At 40.4% G+C, this 14064-nt stretch overlaps 1 protein-coding gene across 1 annotated transcript in view; it reads right to left on the bottom strand.

Moving 5' to 3' along the window:
- The window catches only part of Ptpra (protein tyrosine phosphatase, receptor type, A), a 119934-nt gene that overhangs the window by 61606 nt on the left and 44264 nt on the right, over window positions 1-14064 (bottom strand). Inside the window, exon 3 of the mRNA XM_013011041.1 lies at window positions 900-978. Coding sequence (XP_012866495.1) covers window positions 900-978 — 79 coding nt within the window. The remainder of the gene's footprint in view (window positions 1-899; window positions 979-14064) is intronic.

A 14064-nucleotide genomic window follows, 5' to 3' on the forward strand; every position in this document is an offset into this window, starting at 1 on the left:
TCCGGTTTTCTGGTGGTTTTATTGGAGATAGGAGTCTCACGGTCTCTCCTGCCCGGGCTGGCTTTGAACCGCGATTCTCAGATCTCAGTCTCCTGAGTAGCTAGGATTACAGGCGTGAGCCACTAGCGCCTGGCAAAATTTAATTCTTTATAGATCAGAATGAACAATGTTAAGTACCAATAACTTCTTTTACTTAGCAGAACAGAATATATAATTTCTTTGGTATACTAAAATGAATATATAATCTCATATAGACAATATGTATAGCAAAGCTGAGCACTCAACATAATTCAGAGATTTTTCAAATACATTTATTTTGCTGAGCATTGGTAGCTCATGCTGTAATCCTAGCTACTCAGGAGGCAAGAACTGAGGATCACAGTTCAAAGCCAACATGGTCAGGCAAGTTCACAAGACTTTTATCTCCAATTAATCACCAAAAAGCCAGAAGTGAAGTTGTGGCTCCAGTGGTAGAGTGGGGAGCCTTGAGAAAAAAGCTCAGGGACAGCGCCCAGGCATCTGAGTTCAAGAAGGCCCAGGATTGGTACACACACACAAACTTGAAAAAACAACAACAAAAACCCCACATTTCATTTACCATTACATACTTTTACATACACACAGATTCACACACACACACTCTCTCTCTCTCTCATCAGTTATACAGAGATAATTCATTGCTACATCTTCTTACATTTTTGTAGCACTGTATTCCAATCAATCTCATTCCCTCTATCTCATTGCCTGACCTCTTCCCCTAAAATACAGCACCCCAACATAACATCATTTTTAAATCAAAATTTAATTCTTATTAATTTTCTACTACCTAAGTATCGAAATTTGTCATTTTATGTGTCATTTTATTTTCAGATATAGTCTCTACTCAAATGACAATTTACCTGTGGTAGCATTGTTGGCACTGGCACACATCAGACTACTGCCAAGCAGAACAAGAATGAACCAGGAATCCATGCTGACCTGGAAAACAGGGAATTGTATAAGGTGAGGTTTGATGTTATTATAACTATATCCAAATAACTTGAAATACAAAAAGTATTCTGGGCAGCATTTCTGTAGTTATTAAAAGATATATACATGCTGAGTACCAGCGGCTCATGCCTGTAGTCCTAGCTGGAGGCTAAGACCTGGGGATCATGGTTCAAAGCCATCCAGGCAGGAAAGTTTGTAAGACTCTTCTCTCCAGTTAATCACCAAAAAGCTAGAAGTTAAGCTGTAGCTCCAGTGGTAGAGTGCTAGTCTTGAGCAAAAATGCTCAGGGACAGTGCCCAGGCCCTGAGTTCAAGCCTCAGGAACTGGCTGGCCTGCATATGTGTGCATGTGCATGCGCACGCGTACACACACACACACACACACACACACACACACACACACAGCACAGGCTTAATAATCCCTTGTGAAACTGATACATTATATTTCCCTAGAAGCCGGACTGTTACTTTTATTTTTTGCCTTTCTGCAATACTTGGGACTAAATACTTGCTAGAAAAGTGTTTCACCACTAGAGCCATGTCTCCAGCCCTTAAATATGCATGTGCTTTTGAGACTGGGTCTTGCTAGCTTTGGCAGGCTGCAAGTAGTAGTCAACTGCCCCTAACCTCCCAAGTAGATGGATTATAGGCATGAGCCACCACCTTAGGTTTTGGGCCTTTATACAAATGAAAGTAGGCTTAATTAAGAATATATCTTTTGGGGGCTGGGAAGGTGGCTCAGTGGTAGAGTGCTCGCCTTGCATGTATGAGGCCCTTGATTCGATTCCTCAGCACCACATAAGCAGAAAAAGCTGAAGTGGGGCTGAGACTCAAGCGTTAGAGCACTACTCTCAGCTGACGAGCTAAGGGACAGTGCCCAGGCCCAGAGTTCAGGCCCTATGACAGATTAAAAAAAAAAAAAAAAGAATATATATATTTTTTTCTTTTTCTTTTTTTTAGAATATATATTTTTTGAGACAAGGTTTCACTATGTAGAGTACAGACTGGCCTTGAACTTGAGATCCTCCTGTCTCAGCCATGGAATGCTGCTGGGATTACAGGCATGTACCACTATGTCCAACAAGAACGTATTTTTTAAAACAATAATTATCATGCCTGGTTGCACTTTAGCATCACCAAAAATCTGCTAAAAAATGCCCAGGCCAGACTTTAGCTCTGTGGGTGAGAGTTAGGGAGTGACCCTTAACCTGAAGTTAATTGCTATGTGCAGCTTTACCCTCTACAGAATGAAAAGTATGGAGAAAGTAGGTTGAGTGTACTAATTACTGTATACTCTTTGAAGTGTATCATGTTATATAGCTGTTCTCAACCTTTACTCCTCCTCAAACTCTGTAAGAAGACAGTGGCACATTCTCACTAGTAATAGGGATTCCTTCATCCATTCATATTCCTATATCTACAATGAGGTCAACCCTAGAGAAACAATTGTGGAATAATTCATTATAAGCCTTATCTTCCATGGGGCTCACAGTCCAGGACTAATTCAGTATGGTAGTTACCCTTCAAGTAAAGAGGACATGACTTCCTAAGGGGTACATGATAATCTTTGGGGGTGGGGTAGGGGTATGAAAGGAAGATGTAAATGGTTTGTATATAACCCTAGAAGTTTGCCATGACTTATTGGCAACATCTAGCTGGGGAGTAGACTCAGCAGGTGGCTTTCTCCAGGGACAACCTAACTTTTTTTTTTTTTATCACTTTCTTAATTTTCTTAGGCTATGATAATTAAATCAGTTATTTAACTTTGAAAGATTTGGATAGAGAACTAATACTGATTTCTGACTGAATCCACCTTACCATTAGGAATACATATAATTCTTTCCACAAAGAACTAAGAAACAGACTGGCAGGCTGATTAGTGTATATATACCAAAGAAGAGATAAATGTGACAAACATGTGAAAAGACATCACATGTCTGATTAGTGTATATATACCAAAGAAGAGATAAATGTGACAAACATGTGAAAAGACATCACATGTCTTTAGGGAACTAAGAATTAAATCAACAATGGACTATAACTAAATGCATACCTATTAGAATAGCCAAAATCTAAAACATAGATATACAAATGTTTCTGTGAACATGAAGCAACAGAAATTCTCATTCATTGCTGGTAGGACTGCAATGTGGTAAAGTCATTTTGAAAAACAATCTGGCAATTCATTTCATTATTTGTATATGTGTGTGTGTGCACGTACATGCACACATGTACAGGTATGCTGGTACTGAGGCTTAAGATCCATTCTCACTTAACCTTTTCACTTACATCTGTTGTTTTAGCACTTAAGCCATACCTCCAATTCCAGCTTTTTGCTGATTAACTGGAAGAGTCTCTTGGATTTGTTTGTCCTAACTGGCTCTAAACCTTGATCCTCAGATCTAAGCTTCCTGAGTAGCTATGATTTATAGGCATGAGCCACTGCAGCTCAGCTAAAACTAAATATACTTTCACCATATGACCAGCAACTACATTTCTTGGTGTTTGCGCAAATGATTGAAGATGCATACTCACACAAAAACTTGGACACATAAGCTGGGCACCAGTGGCTCATGCCTGTAATTGTAGCTACTCAGGTGGTTGAGATCAGAGGATGGCGATTCAAAGCCAGCCCAGGCAAGAAAGTCTGTGAGACTCTTACCTCCAATAAACCACTCAGAAAACTGGAAGTGACACAGTAGTTCAAGTGGTAGAGCACTAGCCTTGAGCTGAAGAGCAGAGGGACAGCATTCAGGCCCAGAGTTCAAGCCCCATGACTGACCAAAAACAAACAAACAAACAAAAAACAACAAAAAAACTTGTACAACACATAGATATTTTTAGTAACTTTATTCATGTTAAAATTTGGAAGGAGGGGTTAGAAGCATGGCTCAAGTGGTAGATAGCCTGCCAATGAGAGTTTGGATCCCAGTCTTAGGCAGGGGGAAAAAATTACAACAAATCTGGAAGGAACTTGGCATAATGGCTCATGCCTGTAATGCTAGTTACTTGGGAGACAGAGATCAAGGGGATCATGCTTCAAAGTCAACCTAGGTAAAAAGACTCCATTTCAACAAAACTAGCTAAGTGTGATCCATGTATAAGAAAGACTGGAAGTGAAAATGTCTATAAATATTTTGGTATTGTACCTTTCTTATAATTATACCAGTCTTTATTTTCAAATAAGAAGCATGATTTTTTTTGGTGGGGGGGATAGTATTGGGGTTTGAGCTTGAGGACTTGTACTTGCTAGGCAAGCAATCTACTGCCAGAGGGTTGTTTTCAAGGTAAGAGTCTTACTTTAAGCATGGAGGGATCTGGACTACATGATCCAATTTTTCTCCCCTCTGTTACTGGGATGATAGCTGTGTGACAAGCCTCAGGCTTGAGAAGGAGTTACATGAACTTTTATGTCCCATTTCTGCCTTCCAAATAGTTAGGATTACAAGCACTGGCTTTGAATTAAAAGTATAATTTTTTAATTTAAAAAATTGGTAACTGTAACCTTTCTGTGTATCACCTTTATAATAACAATAGAAACATCAAGAAATGTTGAAAAGAATGCAGAGTACAAATGTGAAAAACTGATCCCCCAAAATAAAAGAAAGAAAGATTCAGAAAAAAGCATACTTCAAGAAAAAGAATGCAGGGCTGGGAAGGTGGCTCAGTGGTAGAGCACTTGCCTTGCATGCATGAGGCCCTGGGTTCGATTCCTCAGCACCACATAAGCAGAAAAAAAAAAGCCAGAAGTGGTACTGTGGCTCAAGTGGTAGAGTGCTAGCCTTGAGCTGAAGAGCTGAGGGACAGCGCCCAGGCCTAGAGTTCAGGCCCCACGATTGGACCAAAAAAAAGAAAGAAAAAAAGAAAAAGAATGCAAAGGAAAATAATGCAATGATGGAAGTAAGAGGATCTGTATACATAAGCGAGAGAATAACAGATATTTAAGAAGATCTATGTTCTCACGTTGTCTCCAAGTTATACTCACAGACTCAAATCAGGAAAAGCACAGTGAAAACATCTTGTTTTTTCAGAGAGAAAAGAGAGACACAGAGATTGAGTGCACATATGTGCACATGCGCGCAAAAGAGAGACAGAGACAGAGAAAGACAGAGACAGAGACAGCTATAGAGAAGAAACAGGGAATCTCTGGAGACTTCCTGATTCCCTCCTGATACACAACTCATCTACAACCACATCAATTCTTACTGTCCACGGTTGGTCTATTCCAACTATCCCAGAGTGCCTGGTCAGAAAGTAGGGTTGAATCCTTCTCACTCTTAATAGATGTAAACTATTTCTCTATTCTTGAAGACTTTTGCCCAGTGATTCACCAGATTTTTCTTATCCTCCAGTCCTGACGTTCTCTTGAATGACTTTAGCCTTCTCTCAGATAACAACCACAACAGATCGGGACCAGCCTCTCAAGTTCCTTGTCTTCCTTAACTCCAAAGACCTCATAGCTCTATTCATCTGGGTGCCCATGATAATAGGTGCACTCCAGATTCTGTCACTACCCAGAAAACCTCTCATATAGAATCTTAACTTTCCACTATCTGACCACACTTCCTGTTCTCGAAGTCCACTTGGTTATATCTATTATACTGGTTCTCTGACTTCATGTAGCCCTTAAGTCTCTTGAATTTATAGAGGTAGAAAAATGACTAAATGAGAAGCTAGAAGAACTGCCACAAGGTCTGACTTCAGTGGATTGCAATGCTACATGAAGGAGGACACTCAGTTTGGTAGGGGGATGAGTTTAGCTCTGAGGGTGGAGAATGTGCGGTAGTACAGTACATGTTGTACCTACAAGGGGTGGTGGGAGAAGGGGCAGGATGGTAGATAGGCCAATGATTGAGCAGCTGCCATGGAAGTCAGGCGGAAAGCCAAAGACTGCTAGAGAGCAGCTGTATGAAAGACAAAAGTGGCAATGAGCAAGCCAGGGAGGAGACATCTGACAAGCATAAGAGGCAGGACTAGGTGGGTGTTGATTATAGGAAACTGATACATGCCACCAAGGGAGGGTGGAGGAGGAACAGCATAATAAAGAGCTGCCAGTGAGAGAAAATGGACTGAAATACTGGAGAGCTTCTGGGAAGGTTCTCAAACACTAGAAACTAACTCTCTCTTTAGGTCTTCCTTGGAGAAAGATAATGTAATAACAGAGAGGTCCAAAACAAGGGGAAGAAAAAGACTAGAGGGAACTAGAGGCCTGGGAAAGTTGCTTACTCCCATAGATGAAATTCCACAAGGAACAAACTGAGACCACTAGGGCTAGAAAATAGATTCTTAAGTTCTAATGCCTTTAAGTTACACCTAAGGCAAAAATTCAGTTAGGGGCTAGGGTAGAAAAGAGCTCAAAGGCAGGAAAGTCAGTTACATTAGTTCAATGAACAAGTATATAAAAGAGAATTTGAGGGCTGGGAAGGTGGCTCAGTGGTAGAGTGCTTTGCCTTGCATGCATAAGGCCCTGGGTTTGATTCCTCAGTACCACATAAGCAGGAAAAGCTGGAAGTGGCACTGTGCCTCAAGTGGTTGGGTACTAGCCTTGAGCTAAAGAGCTGAGGGACAGTGCCCAGGCCCAGAGTTCAAGCCCCATGACCGACAAAAAAAAAAAAAAAAAAGAAAGAAAGAAAAGAAACAAAAGAGAATTTGAGGCTGAGTCCCATGGCTCATATTTGTAATCTTAGCTACTCAGGAGGTTGAGATCTCAGGATTACGGTTCAAAGCCAGCCTGGGCAGAAAAGTGTGTGAGACTCTTATCTCCAATAAACTACTCAAAAAAAGCCAGAAGTGGCACTGTGACTCAAGTGGCACAGTGCTAACCTTGAGCAAAAGAAGCTCAGGAACAGCACCCCAGACACTGAGTTCAAGCCCCAGGATCCACCAAAAGAGAGAGCGAGAGAGAGGAGAGGAGGTGGGGGGGGATTTGGTATAAGCATATTATAGGTTAGTTAAAATAAGAATAATATGGAAAAGTATTTGTTTTGTTTGATGCATAGCACTAGATATGAAACCAAGTATTATTTATTTATTTATTTATTTTTGGGTCTGGTCGTGGGGCCTGAACTCTGGGCCTGGGCACTGTCCCTCAGCTCTTCAGCTCAAGGCTAGCGCTCTACCACTTGAGCCACAGTGCCACTTCTGGCGTTTTTCTTTTTGCTTATGTGGTGTTCAGGAATCGAATCCAGGGCCTCAGGCATGCAAGTCAAGAGCTCTGCCACAGAGCCACCTTCCCAGCCCCAAGTATAATTTATAAAATAAAATAAAACCAGGTATAGTTTATAGAATGTATAAAATGAAAATAAAACGTATCAGGACAATACAATGAGAGCAATCTATCTACCAAGAAGTTCTTGTTCAACCACTCTGGAAAACAGTATGGAGGTTCCTCAAAAGACTAAACATATAGCCTCCTATGACCCAGCAATGCCACTTCTGGGCATTTACCCAAATGATCACAAACAAGGCCAAACAAACAAGTTGTGCTACCAGTACAACCATGTTTATCACACCATTATTTACCATAGCTAAGATATGGAACCAACCTAGATGCCCCTCAGTAGATGAATGGATCAAGAAAATGTGGTGTGTGTATATATATAATATGTATACACACATGTGTACGTATATGTATATATATGTATACATGTATAAACACAATGGAATTCTATGCTTCCATCAGAAAGAATGACACCGCCCCATTTGTAAGGAAATGGAAAGACCTGGAAAAAAATCATATTAAGTAAAGTAAGCCAGACCCAAAGAAACATAAGTCCCATGGTTTCCCTTACTTGCAATAATTAGTATATGTCTAGGATAATCTTATCACATGAGCAGAACAGCTCCATAGCCACATACATATGACTATATAAGATGATGCTAAGTGAAATGAACTCCAAGACATGGACACAAGAGGTTTCCTTTGTTGTTGTTGTTTTTAATGTATTATGTGATTTCTTGTTTCTTTTGTATGTTCTACCCGCTTTGGTATATCCCCTGTTGTCACTGTATTTAATTTTGATACCCTGGTATTGTATATACATTTATCTGATTTGGGGGGGGAAGGGGAACAACAGAATGGTGAGACAAAGGACAATGGGAGAACCAATGCAACAGCAATATTCACAAGACAATATGTTGGAAATGATCTGTACAACTTGGGGGGGGGTTGGGGGGACAAAGTAGGAGAAAAATGAGGAACGGGGTAACAAGTTTGACAAGAAATGTACTTATTACCTTACTTATGTAATTGTAACCCCTCTGTACATCACTTTGACAATAAAAAGAGGGAAAAAAAGAGAAAAGTTCTACTGTATGTGTAACTACCATAATCAAAACAATGTAATATTAGGAGGGCAGACAGAAAAATGTAATAAACTATAGAACCAGAACCAGATTCAAATGTACCAAAACATACTATATACCTGTTTTTGGTGTTCTCTCTCTCTCTCTCTCTCTCTCTGTCATGGGGCCTGAACTCTGGGCCTGGGTGTTGTCCCTCAGCTCTTCAGCTCAAGGCTAGCGCTCTACCACTTGAACCACAGCACCACTTCTGGCTTTTTCTGCTTTTGTGGTACTGAGGAATCGAACCCTGGGCCTCATGCATGCAAAGCAAGCACTCTACCACTGAGCCACCTTCCCAGCCCCACTTTTTTTTTTTCTTGTGCCAGTACTAGGACTTAAACTTTGGGTGCTCTTGTTTGTTTGTTTTTTTCCCTTTTCATTCATCATAGCTAAGACTCTACACTGTGCCATGGGTCTAGTGCAGCAGTTAATTGAAGATAAGAATCTCTTGGACTTTTCTGCCCAAGCTAGCTTTGGACTGGGTATATAGCTCAGTGGTACAAATGCAGACACCAGGGTTAGATCCAGGGGGAGGAGAGGTAGGGATGTCGGGATGGGTAGTTTCTAATGGGTATACAGAGTCTTCAGTTGGTGAAGATGAAAAAGTTGTGGACATGGATCGCTGTACAACAGTGTAAATGCATTTAATACTGGCACACACACACACACACAAAGCAAGAAAGTACTCTTTTATTTAATTTTGTATTTACTTGAGCCAGTCTTACTGGCTCACTCTGTGTGTGTGTGTGTGTGTGTGTGTGTGTGTGTGTGTGTGTGTAGCCAGGCTCTCTGTGTGTGTCTGTGTGTGTGTGTTCTGGGGGCTTTACTCAAAGCCTCAGCCCTATCCCTGATCTTTTGTGCTCATGGCTAGCACTCTACCACTTGAGTCCCAGCTCCACTTCTGGCTTTTTGGTGGTAATTGGAGATAAGAGTTTCACAGACTTTCCTGTCCAGGCTGGCTTCAAACCATATTCCTCAGATCTTAGCCTCCTGAGGAGACAGGATTAGAGGCAAGAGCCACCACTGGCACCTGGCTTCCCACTTCTTTTAATATAGGCATTCCTCCTCCTACGCTCCAGCCTTCTCAGGTATACTGAATTCACAGAATGATTGTCACTGAAAAGATAATTACATATCCAGGAGGAAGGTACATATATGCCATACAGAGACCACAAGAGGAAGCAGCAGAGTGATTCAAGAACAAAGGCAACAAGGTAAAAGCCTTCATTGTGGTTTTGGTGGAAAGGAATGGGTGAGACAAAGTAGTAAGTTGGCTCAGTGTTGGCTAATTTGAACAATTTCAATGGGTTCTGGGCAAACAGGGAATGTCCTAGGTTGTCTGCTATCTAGTTCTTAGGTTAATCCATCAGGTGGATAATGGCCCAGTGTGTATGATAATGGAAATGGCTAGGATCTGGGGTCTGGGGCCTGGAGTTTAGTTTAGTTGCATTTGAAAGGCACCCTCAAGCAGGTCAGTACCTGACTGCCTCTAGGAATTAGCTAGTCCTGCTAAAGCAGCACAAACACATGGTTCACACAACACTACAAAAGTCCTGAGACAGAAAAGTAGTCATAGTGATAGAAGACAGACCAGTGTTTTCTGGAGACAAAGGAGTGGGTTAATAGGGTACAAGAAAACTTCAAGGAGTGATGAATATGTTCACACTTTGTTGATTGTGGTTTTAATTTCATAATAATAGAATTTATGTTCTAAATGTGTATAATTTATTGTGCCATTTATAAAGTTATTAAAATATAGAAATAATGATAAAAAGATAATAAAAAGCACAAACAGGACTAGAAGAATGCCTGCTTAGCATGTACAAGTGATTTACCATTTGAGCAACACATATTATCCTATTTTCTTGAGTAGATTAACAAAACGTGACTGGAGTCAGCAGTACAGCCCGGCCTAATACGTATGAAGCCTTGAGTTGGATCACCAGGACTTCAGGTAAAAAGAAAAGACACAAATAAATAAATGAATTTGTGATTGCTTTTGGTTAGTACTGGGGTTTGAACTCAAGGTCTCAACTTGCTAGGTAGGTACTCTATCACTTGGAGCCACATCCTAGATCCTTTTTTTTTTAAAAGTTATTATTTGGGTAGGTCTTATGTATTTGCCTGCGATGGCCTTGGACTGTGATTCTTCAACCTACAATAGGTTCATAGGTGTGTGGCACCACATCCCACTTGTAAGACAGATTCTCACTAACATTTTGGCCAAGCTGGCCTTAGGATTGAGGTGTAAGTCACCTCACATAGCCCAAATTCATAATTTAAAAAATCTTCTTAGGAATAGAAAACAAAACAAAACATCTTTAACCTAAAATAAGTTACTGTTTTGTTTTCTGAGACAGAGTTTTGGCTATGTAGCTTAAATCTCTCTGCCTCAGCTTCCTGACTTTTGGTATTACAGAAGGTCATACCATGTAGTCTGGTACCACTATGTCTGGTATCACAGATCTCCCAAAAGGTACTATTTTAAACAACAACATTTAATTTTCTTCAACAACAACAAAACATTAAAAATACTCTTTTGAAAAATTAGGAATAAGGCAAAGTGACCTATTATATTACTTTTTCAATATTCTATGAGATCCTTGCTTTTATAGTAAGAAATTGTATTAGTAAAAATTAGGGGTTTGGGAGGGGAAAAAACTGGGAGAAAATGAAGGAAGAGGTGACACTGTTAAAAAAAACTGTACTCATTACCTGACCTATGTAACTATATCCCCTCCATATATCACCTTTACAATAAAAATAAACTAAAAAAAAAAAAAAAAGAGGGCTGGGAAGGTGGCTCAGTGGTAGAGCGCTTGCCTTGCATGCATGAGGCCCTGGGTTGGATTCCTCAGCACCACATAAGCAAAAAGAAAAAAGCTGGAAGTGGCGCTGTGGCTCAAGTGGTAGAGCGCTAGCCTTGAGCTGAAGAGCTGAGAGACAGCACCCAGGCCCAGAGTTCAGGCCCCATGACCGGACCTCCCCCCCCCCCCCCAAAAAAAAAAAAGACTTGCAGAGAACATACCAATCTAGTTAACTACTGAGGAGAGATGATGATGACCAAGGGGATTGGTGGAAGTACAGGTTTTAGGGTTTGATTAAAATAAACTTATAGCTTTTTTCCTAAAAAAAAAAAGCTGTTACTTTCAGAAAATGACTGTTGACAGGAAACCCACAACAGTGTATATGGGCACATTATTAGAAATTATGGAGTAACTAGAGAAAAGAGAGAGACACAGAGAGAGAGACAGAGAGAGGGAATGTGTATATGTGTGTGTTGCTAGGAATGTAATCTCTGTGTACTAGGCAAGTGTTATACAGCTACACTGTCTAGCCTACTAAATGTAGGACTTTTATATCCTAGTAAAAAGTCACTTAGTGAAGAATTAATGATGTGTAAATATTAACAGAGATCAGAGAGAAAGGAAGAGAATGTATATAAGGATGAAAGTAGAAATAGAAAAATGAAAGTTGAACATTTTCAAGATTTCTCTGTGATCCATGCAGCACAGAGAGAGTGCAGGGAGACAGTTTTAGAAGTGTAAGACTAAATAATGATGCTCTAGAAAATGATAGGAGTTGCTGACTTTGGGCAACCCAGATGAGATGAGACCTACTTTACTAGGATTTTTTCCTAGAAAAATAAGCATTAATAGTTTGGGGAACAAACGTACAGAATAAAAATTTTGCTGGGAGGGGCTGGGAAGGTGGCTCAGTGGTAGAGCGCTTGTCTTGCATGCATGAGGCCCTGGGTTCGATTCCTCAGTACCATATACGCAAAAAGAAAAAAGCTGGAAGTGGCGCTATGGCTCAAGTGGTAGAGCACTAGCTTTGAGCTGAAGAACTGAGGGACAGCCACAAGGCCCAGAGTTCAGGCCCCACGACCGGACCAAAAAAAAAAAAAGAAAAAAGAAAAAAGGCGGAGGTGGCCCTTTGGCTCAAGTGAGAGTGCTAGCCTTGAGCTGAGGCACAGCGCCCAGGCACGGAGTTCAGGCCCACAACTGGCAAAAACAAAAAAACAAAAAACAAAAACCAACCAAAAAAAAATTTCCTTGCTCCTTTTCTTCCTCCCCTCTTATGAAAAAGTGAATTAAGTGCTGACTACCTGCTACTTCTTTCTATTTTTCCTTCTCCTTTCTCCATCCCTGTTTTCCTGCACTCCCCCGCCTCTTTTTTTTTTAAAGACAGGCTCTCTATGTAGCCCAGGATAGCTTGGAACTTCCATCATGATGGGATTTTAAGTATGCACCTGGAATACTACCTTCTCTTAAGAAGTTATGAATATTTATTTAGCTTATTTGAAACATTCATTATGTCTTACCCAACTGAGAAGAAATTATCTACAGGTAAACTTTATATATAAATTAATATAAATACTTCTTATACTTTGGCTTAAGCATTTGACACAAATTAGGCTGCATGTCACATATCCATTAGATACTGCTAGACACTAACTTCTCTGACTATGACACTAATCAGTGCTGAAACTCTTATCTAGAAGGAGGGATGTTCATGGATTCAGTGTTTGCAGAGTTCCTGCTGAGCTAAACATAGTCCAGTTTGTGCTCCATGGAAAGAGTACATGAGACCAGTATGGGGGAGGGTGGTAGCTTAATTCTCTCACAATGCCTGTGGAAGTCTGGCAGTGATGAAAGCCTAGAAAACTCATGAAAGGCCCTTTTATAACCAGGGTAAATGTGGAACACAAAAGCAAAATCAGATGACCTACTTAAAGCTTTGCTTTTACTGATGAGAATTCATTTTCATTCCAGTTTATAGTCTCTTTCTAGAAAAAGAAAACTTTACATCATAATTAGAAAATTAAGATACAAAAAGCATAACTAATTTTTCCCTCTCAAATACCAGATCAAATCCTAGGGTCTGTGGCCAAAGACAGAAAATAGCCATAAAGCTCTGAATAGGCCTTTCACCTCAGTATAACAACGTGTTCTCTGACTGCTGGACTGTTTAGGAAATTTAAATTGTAAAACTAATCAGACCAGAGTTTTGGGTTAGTGATACCATGACAGAAAACAAGTTTTGTCAATCTGTCTGGAATGCCTAAAACAAGCGAATGGTAAACTCTACTTATAAGATAATGACAGTTCAAATTGCTTTAAAGCAAAGACACACTAAAATTGCTCATTTGTACAATTATCTTGTGCCAAGCTGAGGTAACAAGGGAGAAAGCAGTTACTGACTTTGAGGAGCTCACATCTCAGGCATTTTCTTACCCATTTTTTTCATGGTGACCTAAACATTTCAGATATGTTAAATTATTTTCACTCAGGAGATGAATGTGACTTTTCTTCACTTTGATTCAATTGTCTTTTCAAAAGAGAAATAAGATGGAGAGGTTAAAGGTGTGGCTTAGTTGGTAGGGTACTAATCATGAGCAAAGTATCAGGTACCAAGTTCAAGTCCAGGTCTAACAACAACAAGGAGAAGGAGGGGAAAGAAAAAGAAAAAAAGAATCTCACTGACTTTCTTGCCCAGGCTGGCTGTGAACCAAGATCCTTAGATCTCAGTCTCCTGAGTAGCTAGGATTATAGACGTGAGCCCAGCACAGTCTGGATTTTTATTTTTTTTTTTGGGTCCGGTCGTGGGGCCTGAACTCTGGGCCTGGGTGCTGTCCCTCAGCTCTTCAGCTCAAGGCTAGCGCACTACCACTTGAGCCACAGCGCCACTTCCGGCTTTTTTTTGCTTATGTGGTACTGAGGAATCGAAC

This window comes from Dipodomys ordii, unplaced genomic scaffold (assembly GCF_000151885.1).
Source record: "Dipodomys ordii isolate 6190 unplaced genomic scaffold, Dord_2.0 Scaffold13, whole genome shotgun sequence".
NCBI classification, from domain to species: Eukaryota; Metazoa; Chordata; class Mammalia; order Rodentia; family Heteromyidae; genus Dipodomys; species Dipodomys ordii.